Here is an 11,469-nt window from a genome sequence, read left to right as displayed (position 1 = left end):
AGTCCAGCTGCTGGTTCTTCTCTCCTGGCCAATGGACTCCAGCCAGGAAGACAACTCTTGGCATGATAAGTCTGGGCAGCTGGGGTGATCTGTCGAGCATTTCCAGAAGAACATAATCCATGGTCTGATGAGGCTGCTGGGCTGTCATGCTCTTCCCACTATTACTGCCTGTAAATCTTTCTGGGATCTGGGTTCTGTAACTCAGGATCTCCATGCATGTATACATGCTCTAACTTTGCTATATAAAGCTCTTTAGTTGAGAATATGGCCAAAAAGCCAGCCAAGTTCACTTAAATATAATATTTTTTGCTGAATCGAATGGCTTTCCATCTGTTGGTTTTGATAGCTCATTCATCAGCAGTGCAATGTTTCCACAGTTTTATTGCAGAGAGCGGGGGATCAAGGACAGATGGAGTTACTTGCATAGAAATTAAATCCAGTGACATTTTTATAAAAAAATTATTCAAAGCACAGACACATTTTTCAAGAATTAAGAACAGTGCCGAAATAAATCTAGATCACTGAGGTGTATGCTAATGACTTAACCGAAGCAGGAAAAAAGCATTAATTGTTAATTTTGTGTTGTACAATGCATCAGACTTTAATATCTTATGAAGTAACCATGCATGAATATATCAATCCCAGAAAACAAAAACACACCAGAAACCTCTCACAAAATTTTTGTATGTCTTTCATGCCAAGGCCTCCAGTTCCTGAGGGAAGAAAACCCTCGCCTTGTTCCCATGCCTCAGTAGGTGTGCCAACAGGTGTTGCCCTGCCATACGACACTTCATCACTTCCAGATGAAAACTGTGAAAGGATTTGGCAACTGCACACTTTTAATAACTTCCACCTGCCTCACAGGGGCAAGACCCCTTGTATTACCGCCTGAGCACCTCTGAGCATGATTGCCCTTGCCTGAAAAAGTGCTTTGTGTGTAGTGCAAGAGAAGCTGAGGAGAAGAACCAATGATAATTGCTTCCATAGGAGAGAGAAAAAGTCAAGAATGATGGGAAATGCTCTGGAACAACTCACGAAGGGTGATCTTGAGGTTACTGGTGTATTGAAGATGATGAAGATTCTTGGATGTGCTTGGATGTCTCTAAAGAACTGTCCCATCTGTTTTTATGAGCCTCTACTGTATATTGGGTCGAGCAAATAATATTCTTATGATAACATTGATAGCATGCATGCTAAATGACATTGCGCTTCTTAGGTTGGGTTTTATGACTGCTGTCAAAGGAAAACTGAACTAAGCAGGGTTCTTCTGGGCTTAGCAAAGTGCACATGGTGGAGTTTACAGGGGGATTTTTCAGCTAAGCCAGAGATTCTACTAAAACAGAAAAACTCATAAATGACAAAGTATGTTGTTTTTCTGGGCTGAAGTATCCGATTTAATTAACAATCAGGCTAAAAAGAAACTGTAGGCTTGGCTGTGGATTAATGTTGTGGATCAATGCAAGCAATGTTCCAAAGATCAACAAAATGGATATTTCTATGTCATTAGTAGTATTCATAAAGGGTTTGTTCACCCGAAAATTACTCACCCTAATGTTGTTCCAGTATGACATTCTAGTTGCTTGTTGTGGAGAGATATGCTGTTTTCTTTTAAGTAATCAAACACTCATTTCACACAATATCAGACAAAACTTTTTTTTTTTTTTTTTTTGGCTATGGCAAATTATACCTAATGGACTTGAAATGAAACATGAGCCATAGAGACCAGGGCCTGGTTTCTAAAAAATGTCTTCTTAAGAAAAGTTCTTAGGATGAATTATTCTCAAAGAATGTTCAGACTGAAGGTTTTTTTCCTCTTAAGAATAAAAATGTATTGCAATTAGCAACATGTTAAAAATGCACATCTCATACTTTCTTCTTAAAATGTAAAACAATCTACAATTCTGTACCATGCAGTATATTTAGTTTCATAGTCATTATGGGTTTGGTGGATGAATGAATCTTGCTTCTATATAATGAGCTGCCGAAAGGGCAGGCTGTTAGTCTTCAAAGACAGGCCAAGATTCCAGCTAAAGCATATGCTTCATTAGAACATGAAGATGGATCTTAGTGGCTTTGGAATCTGTGTAATCAACTTTTTCTGAGATCTGCTGTCAACAGACAATACCAACACTGGGAGAATATCAAACATTTGACAAGCCTCCATCAGGAACTATGATTCTTTCGCCCTACCTGGCATTCTTTAATGGCTGGCCAGCGCTGTGTTTTGGCAGGTGTCCAGACGGATCAAGGCGCATCACAGAAAGGATTCTGGTGGAAGAACTGTGCAGTGTACAGAGAATATCGCAGCAGGAATTTGGCTTCTGGCCCATGTCTAAATGCTGCATTGATACCGTTTTCAGCAGGAGATTTTGTTGAAGTGTAGATGGACTTATAGTTTTTTTTTTTTTTTTTTTTTTCAGGCTGACTGTATGACTTTTTTTTACTTTCATTACTTTTATCATGTTTAATATTGCTTAAGTCATGCAGTTTATTTAAGGTGTGCTATTTATTTTCTAAGCAATCAGTCTGACAATATTTTACTGTGGAAAATGACTACAAATGCAGCAATTTGCTCACCCAATTTACAGAAACAACATCCCCCTATTTATTATTTCACTAGATTGCATTTTAAAGCATATCATCCCAAATTTTTATTGTTTTTAATTTTTTTTTTCCCCTTACAAGTGGTAAGTGTACAAGTGAAAAAAAAAGAGAAAAAACTCCTCTAAAGTGTTTGGACCTCACAAATTCACAGTCAGACAGATTGTGTACAAATGGAGGAAATTCTAGACCACAGTTACCCTCCCCAGAAATGGTCAACCAACAAAGATCACTCCAAAGCAAGGTGTATAATAGTTTCCGAGGTTGCGAAGAACCCCAGGATAACTTCTAAGCAACTAAAGGCCTTTCTTACATTGGTTAATGTTGAAATTCATGAGTCCATCATCAGGAGAACAATAAACAACCATGGTGTGCATGGCAGGGTTGCAAGGAGAAAGCCACAACTCTCAAAAAACACTGCTGCCTGTCTGCAGTTTGATAAAGATCATGTGGACAAGCCAGAAGGCTATTGGAGAAATGTTTTGTGGACGGATGAGACCAAAATATAATTTTTGGTTTAAATAAAATGTGTTATGTTTGGAGAAAGACAAACTCTGCATTCCAGCATAAAAAGAATCTTATCCCATCTGTGAAACATGGTGGTGGTAGTATCATGGTTTGGGCCTGTTTTGCTGCATCTGGGCCAGGACGACTTGCCATTGATGGAACAATAAATTCTGAATTATATCAGCAAATTATAAAGGGAAATGTCAGGACATCTGTCCATGAACTAAAATCTAAAGAGAAAGTGGATCATGCAGCAAGACAACGATCCCAAGCACACAAGTCATTCTACCAAAAAATGGTTAAACAAGAACAAAAGTAATGTTTTGCAATGGCCGAGTCAAAGTCCGGACCTTAATCCAATTAAAATGTTGTGGAAGGACCTGAAGCAAGCAGTTCTTAGGAGGAAACCCACCAATATCACAGGGTTCAAGTGTTTCTGTACTAAAGAATGGACTAAAATTCTTACAAGTCGTTGTGTAGGACTGATCAGTGGTAACAAAATACGTTACCTGCAGTTATTGCTTCAAAAAGGAGTCACAACAGACACAACAGATAAGCAAAGATACTTTTGCACCTCGCAAATATTTAACACTGGATCATTTTTCTCAATAACTAAATGACAAAGTATATATTTTTGTCTTGTTTGTTTGATTGGATTCTCTTTGTCAACTTTAAGGACTTGTGTGAAAATCTGATGATGTTCTGCATTATACTTATGCAGAAATATAGAAAATTCTGAAGGGTTCACAAACTTTCAAGCAGCACTGTATATATATATATATATATATATATATATATATATATATATATATACAGTGTTGCGTGAAACTAGCTAAATTTAACATATATTAGGTTTTTATATTTTAAAGTTCATTTGTTGAATTTATGTGATTTACGTTTGTTGTTGTTGCTTTCTTTTTTTTTTTTTTTTTCTTTTTTTGGAACCACTTACATCAAAAAAATAAGTACAATATACTTATTGTATTCATATTGTATTGTACAAACCACTTTTGCTGCTATTGAGGTGGGATATGGGTAAGGTTGGCACAGGTTTGGTGGTATGGTTAGGTTTATGGGTGGGTTATGGTGCAGGGGATGGGTCAACAGTGTAATTCTAAATATAATCACATAAATTATTTACAGATGTAATTACATGCAGGTATTTTTTAAAATATAAGTACAATGTAAAACATGTATGTACACAATAAGTGCATTGTATCAAATGATTAATTTAAATGTAAGTACATAGTAGTTATATATATATATATATAAAGTGGGACCCTTAATTTTTTGGACTGCAGATAAAAACAGCTAGAATATCCAAACTCGTTCTGTGATTCAAATTAGAAAACATGAGAATGTAGTTGCCCAATGTAAAAATCAGATGCACAGAACATTTTTTTCCCCCTTGTATGTTATCTACACTTTCCAGATGCTCATTCAGAGTGTGTGTTATTACCCACAATTCACTTTGGTCATCCTCAATATCTTTAAACTGCACCACTGTATCTGCCTGTCAGGATGGCTGTTCACCGGATGGTCCGGGGAGAGTTGATGTGGAAACCATCTGATGTGAAACCCTCAGAGCACACATGTACACCATCCTTCTTACAGGCAGTATAAACAAGCACTCAGCTCCCCCAGCACCAGCCATATTCTCCTTCTCTGTTGCTGAGTGCTTTCCACACTCATGTAAGTCCTGATCGCTTTTACAGGAACCTGTGTTTGAGATACAGTACAATATCTGCTTGCTGTCCCTTATCCTGTTTCTGCTGTCTCAGGAATCTATCTATCTATCTATCTATCTATCTATCTATCTATCTATCTATCTATCTATCTATCTATCTATCTATCTGTCTGTCTGTCTGTCTGTCTGTCTCCAGTTTTTAAAAGAAATGAAAGAATGAATTTTTTCAACAAGGATGCATTACATTGATCAAAAGTGACAGTGAAGACATGCATCTCTGCAAGATTTCTGTTTCAAATAATGCTGTTCTTTTGAACTTTCTATTCATCAAATAATCCTGAAAAAAAAAGAAAAAGAAGGAAAATGTATCACTGTTTCCTAAAAAATCTTACTCAGCGCAACTGTTTGCAACATTGAAAATTAGGAATAGGAAATAGAAAATGTGAGCGCATCATTTGAATGAAAAATAGAAAATAGAAAATGTTTCTTGAAGTTGTTTAAAAAAATTTGCTATGCCAGTTTTGAAGATGTGAGCTCCAGATGTTCACTGGGCGCTCAGTGCTCATGTATCCCGCCTAGAGCAACCTTAGTCAAGTCAAGTCAAGTCACCTTTATTTATATACCGCCTTTAACAATACAGAATTGTGACAAGGCGGCTGTACAGTATTAAATAGGAAACAGTACATCAACAATGCCAAAGGCAACATTAAACACTCACATTATAGGTAAAGGTAGTTAATCAAAAACAATAAAGTAAAATGCAATATTGTGTTAAGAGAAAGTGTCCCCAACTAAGCAAGCCAGAGGCGACAGCGGCAAGGAACCAAAACTCCATCGGTGACAAATGGAGAAAAAAACCTTGGGAGAAACCAGGCTCAGTCGGGGGGCCAGTTCTCCTCTGGCCAAAGTTCCCGTGGTCTTGTGCCGACAGCCGTCTAGGTGATGTGGTCTTTAATGTGGATCCGTCTCTGGGGCTCATCTAGTTGATGTGGACTCCGCTGACATTCAGGGCTGTAGAGGTCGTCTCTAGGTGCTGATCCACCGTCTGGGCTGGGTTCGGACTGGATCCGGGGGACTGCAGTGACCATATGATCTGGATACGGACTGGATCTGGTGGTTAATGTGACCTCGGAATAAGAGAGAAACAGACTAATATTAGCGTAGATGCCATTCTTCTGACGATGCACCGAGTACATCGGGTGTTATGGGAAGTGTTCCCGGTTCCGGTTGACCTAATTAGTGCAGCCTAACAATCCTTTAATGGATTTGAATTATAAGAATGTGGATTTGTTATGTGTAAGCAAGGTTAAAGAGATGGGTCTTTAATCTAGATTTAAACTGACAGAGTGTGTCTGCGTCCCGAACATTGTAGGGTAGATTGTTCCAGAGTTTGGGCGCTAAATAAGAAAAAGATCTGCCGCCCGCGGTTGATTTTGATATTCTCGGTATTATCAAATTGCCAGAGTTTTGAGAACGCAGCGGACGTGAGGGACTATAATGCGATAAGAGCTCACTCAGGTACTGGGGAGCTAAACCATTCAGGGCTTTATAAGTAATTAGCAAGATTTTAAAATCTATACGATGTTTAATAGGGAGCCAGTGCAGTGTAGACAGAACCGGGCTAATATGATCATACTTTTTGGTTCTAGTAAGAACTCTAGCTGCTGCATTTTGGACCAGCTGGAGTTTGTTTATTAAGCGAGCAGAACAACCACCCAATAAAGCATTACAATAATCTAACCGTGAGGTCATAAACGCATGAATTAATGTTTCAGCATTTGACATTGATAGCATAGGTCGTAGTTTAGATATATTTTTGAGATGGAAAAATGCAGTTTTGCAAACACTAGAGATGTGGTTTTCAAAGGAAAGATTACCATCAAATAGCACACCTAGGTTCCTAACTGATGACGAAGAATTGACAGAGCAGCCATCAAGTATTAGACAGTGTTTTAGGTTATTACACGCTGAGGTTTTAGGCCCAATAACTAACACCTCTGTTTTTTCAGAATTTAGCAGTAAGAAATTACTTGTCATCCAATTTTTTAACTCAACTACACAATCCATTAGTTTTTCAAATTGGTACGTTTCGCCAGGCCGCGAAGAAATATAGAGCTGGGTATCATCAGCATAGCAGTGAAAGCTAACACCATATTTCCTGATGATATCACCCAAGGGTAACATGTAAAGTAAAGAGTAACGGCCCTAGTACTGAGCCTTGTGGTACTCCATACTGCACTTGAGATCGATATGATACCTCATCATTTACTGCCACGAATTGATGGCGGTCAGATAGATACGATTTGAACCATGCCAATGCACTACCACTAATGCCAACATAATTCTCAAGTCTATTCAAGAGAATGTTGTGGTCAACAGTATCAAACGCAGCACTAAGATCCAGTAGCACTAACAGAGAGATACAACCACGATCGGATGACAAGAGTAGATCATTTGTAACTCTAATAAGAGCAGTCTCAGTACTATGGTACGGTCTAAAACCTGACTGAAAATCCTCACAGATATCATATTTCTGTAGGAAGGAAGATAACTGTGAGGATACAACCTTTTCTAATATCTTTGACAGAAATGGGAGATTCGAGATAGGTCTGTAATTAGTTAATTCGTTGGGGTCAAGTTGTGGTTTTTTAATTAGAGGCTTAATAGCAGCCAGTTTGAAGGTTTTGGGGACATATCCTAATGACAGTGATGAATTAATAATATTTAGCAGAGGATCTATGAGATCTGGAAGCATCTCTTTTAGTAGCCTAGATGGAATAGGGTCTAGCATACAAGTTGTTGGTTTAGATGATTTAACAAGTTTATACAATTCTTCCTGACCTATAGTAGAGAATGAGTTGAATTGTTCCCCAGGAAATCTATAGCGCACTATCTGATGCGACACTGTAATTGACGGCTGCATAGTGACAATTTTGTCTCTAATTGTATCGTTCTTAGAAGTAAAGTAGTTCATAAAGTCATTACTGCTATGCTGATGGGCATAGTCAGTGCCTGTTGGTTCTTTATTTTTTGTTAACTTAGCCACTGTATTGAATAAATACCTAGGGTTATGTTTGTTTTCTTCTAAAAGAGTCGAAAAGTAGTCAGATCTGGCCGATTTTAACGCTTTTCTGTACGATAGGGTACATTCCCGCCAAGCAGTACGAAAAACCTCTAATTTTGTTTTCCTCCAGCTGCGCTCCATTTTCCGGGCTGCTCTCTTTAGGGCGCGAGTGTGCTCGTTATACCACGGGGTCGGACTATTTTCCTTAATCTTCCTTAGGCGCAGAGGAGCGACCGTATCTAGAGTCCTGGAAAAGAGAGAGTCAATAGTTTCTGTTACATCATCAAGTTTTTCTGAGCTATTGGACATGCTGAGGAATTCAGATAAGTCAGGAAGATTACTTAGAAAGCAATCTTTTGTAGTAGAAGTGATGGTTCTACCATACTTGTAATAAGGAGTTGAATTTACAGTTTTAGTCATCTGGAGAATACACGAGACTAGATAATGATCAGAGATATCATCACTTTGCTGCAGAATCTCAACGGCATTGACATCAATTCCATGTGACAGTATTAGCTTGGCTAGCTTGGCCTTAGCTTGGCTAGTCCTCCTGACATTTGCTGCTGGCTCTGATGTCTCTGTAGTGATTAAACATGAGCTACAATTCGTTCTGGTATCTAACAGGCAATCGTTAGTCTCATGAATATATTATTTGTTCCTGGTCATATAATTTTGGCTGAGCTAAAGTTATATTTATTTTGAGCTAGTACAGCACTGACTTTGTAGAATATGTTTGATTGAGTTGTTTGCTTTTGTCTTTATTACCTCTTATTTAAGCATCTTATACCTTGTACTTATACTTTTAGAATGGCTATTATTGTTCATGATAACTGACATTTAACAAAAAAGTTTTTTGTTATTGTCAGGCTTTTATCGCTACCTTTCTACGCCTATCAAGTAAGGGTACTGTTGGTGGTGGAAACGCAAGCTGGATCAGGTTGTTTGGTCCTGAAAACAAGCCATTATTGGCCCCAAACTTTTAAATGTTAATGAAGAAATGACCTCAACAGTTGTGGTGAAGGTGTGACGTCAGAATCCGGAAGGCTAATTTCCCACTGGCTCCTTCGAGATTTTCCTTTTTTTTTTTTTTTTTTGTTAATGGTGTTTTTCAACTTATGAGTATAATAAAGCCTGTGGAAAACATAACTTTATGATACTTTAACATTTTATCTAGTTACTTATTAGGAACATATGTTTTCAAACATAAGCACATATACTTCAAAATTCACATTTTTGGTGTGATTGTGTGCAATTTACTTGTGTAGAACAAAATGTCAAAGTATCATCAAGTTATGGTTTTCACAGGCTTATTTCACTCATAAATTGAAAAACACCATTATAAAACCCCATATAAAAATCTCAAATGAAACAGCAGCAAACTAGGTCTTCTGGGTTCTGCCATCATACCTGCATCACTATTGGAAGCCAAATGCTCCACAGGTGAACCAACATCCACACAAACCACTGGACAGCGGCAAGCAGATCTGTTAACTTATGCATTCTACTGAGACCATGCATATCAATTCTGCTATGCTGAACTTTCTGGTGGGGTTTACATGTAAGTACAGTACAGTTTAAGTGAATGTAAACAGATGGGACAAAACATATGACATGCCTTAAAATAATGGATTTGTGCATTAGGCCTTGCGGTGTTAAACCAGCAACAGAATTAATTGAACATTACAATAATTGTACTTGTGTTTGTTTAGGCTGTAATCAAGTGTTAGGTAGTGAGGCTCATTTTAATGACATAGGGGAAGAATGTACATATGGAGGCCCCTAGGCTAGATGTGCACCACTCATGCTTATGACTGTGGCAGATGGGAGACCAGGCCTGTGTAATCTGGACGTAATAGCAACAACAACAACAACAACACCACATTTTGCCTCCTGTTTCTCTCAGCTCCTATTAAATGTGTCTCCCTTGTGTTTAATTTTGTAGATAACTGCAAATCTTTTTGTGTGGTAAACTGTGAATAACAAACACAAAAGCAACTGTTGATGTAAGACGCCTCACATTTTAATCAGATGCACAGAATTGTTTTATTCCCAGATGCAAGGGTGTAAATTAAAAATTCATCAGTTTTCACATCCACTGTCCTCCGTGCTGGTTCACAGCGAAAGCTAAGCAATTCAAATTTATGTTGGCGTCTTACCAGAGTCCAGCAGACGTTGAGAGGCTGTGACACTGCCTCATTGAAGGGTGTGTGATATGTACAAAATAATGTTCTTCTGGTCAGAGATGTTTTACGTCTCAACATAGCACACGTCAAGGCGTGTCTCTCATGCAAACGCATGCAGACAGCTGCTTAGCTGTACATAACTTTGCCCTTGGCAAGAACGTGCACGCAATGTAAGATGTATATTTCTATAAATATGGAAAGCAGCTACTAGTCTCTGTGTCACTTACAGCTCCACAATCAGTTATTTTAAAAAATCTTAAGGAAACAGGACATAAGTCTTGGCTTCAGAAACACGCACTATGGTCAGTGAAGTGAACTTATCCAAACTAGCATTTCACAAGTGATTGATGCACATATCAAACATTCAGTAAGTTGGAGAGGATGCAGAAAATAATTACTCCTCAGAGGCAAGCCAGCACAATGCTGCGTGCATTCCAGTGTAAGATGACGGACATGTAAGTTCATGCATTCGGCACATCTGAGCTAACATCACCTATGATGGAGCATCAGTGAAAGCATTATCGTAAGGGTAGCTTGGGGCTCAGCTTATGAGGAATCTCATAGCACATTTATAAAAACAAAACGGTGCTTGGCACGTCAGTGTAACATTTTTGGATTCTAGGACTAGTTTGTGCACTTTGTGCACATATTTGCACACTTTTGGCCAGCAGACTACCCACAGATTGTTTACAACTGTTCCCCTCTCAGAATCCCATCCTCCCCTGTCAACAAAGCCATTTTCATGGATACTCTACTAAGTGTCTGAGTATGAATGATAAAAAAAATTCTTAATGGCAGATTTATTCTTAATCACGGAAATGTGTCAATTCATGTCTTTTTATTTACTTATCACATAATATTACTAAAAACTGTTACCTAAAAACCGTTAAACATTTCTTAATTTTGTGTTTTCACTTACTAGCTTGGCCTACTGTTATAAAGAAATGTTTTTTTTTTAAATCAAGATGTCATGATAATACATTTTTCAGGTATTAAGGAAGGGAGATGCTGGGGGACCCCATAGTGATACTTTTTGACTAAAGGTCTTTTAATGCATGGTTGCATACTCATTTCAGTCCCTAATTAGAAATCCTACAAAATTGCTTTATAAAGCATTTAATATGAATCATGTTATTATGACCCTTTAAAGAAATGGGTGAAAATTGAAATGTTGGTTGCACTGACTTTCAGTGGAGGTTAGGACTAAAATAATGGGAGAATATTAAAAATGTCATTATTTGTTTTTTAAAGAATAAAAGTCTTGTGGGTTTGGAATGACACATAACACTTTTTTTGTTTGTTTGTTTTAGTTTGCTTACATCATGCAAGCTAAGCTAACCAAAATAGCTTGCCATACCATTAACTGTTCTCTCTAAGTGGACAGTTCTTATGTTGCATTCCAGTTTCAGTTTGATTTGGGATTTCCT

General features: G+C 37.9%; 1 protein-coding gene across 1 annotated transcript; it reads right to left on the bottom strand.

The window, feature by feature from the left end:
• Nucleotides 1-5,390: 5,390 nt before the first annotated feature.
• Nucleotides 5,391-6,979, bottom strand: LOC127175813 (uncharacterized; the record flags this gene model as incomplete). The annotated part of the gene is made up of 1 exon (XM_051127091.1): nt 5,391-6,979. A coding segment is annotated over one exon (894 nt), but the record flags the coding sequence as incomplete, so codon positions are not given.
• Nucleotides 6,980-11,469: the final 4,490 nt, after the last annotated feature.

Source organism: Labeo rohita, chromosome 14 (assembly GCF_022985175.1).
Source record: "Labeo rohita strain BAU-BD-2019 chromosome 14, IGBB_LRoh.1.0, whole genome shotgun sequence".
Lineage (NCBI taxonomy): Eukaryota > Metazoa > Chordata > Actinopteri > Cypriniformes > Cyprinidae > Labeo > Labeo rohita.
This window is presented reverse-complemented; position numbering and strand designations above follow the sequence as displayed.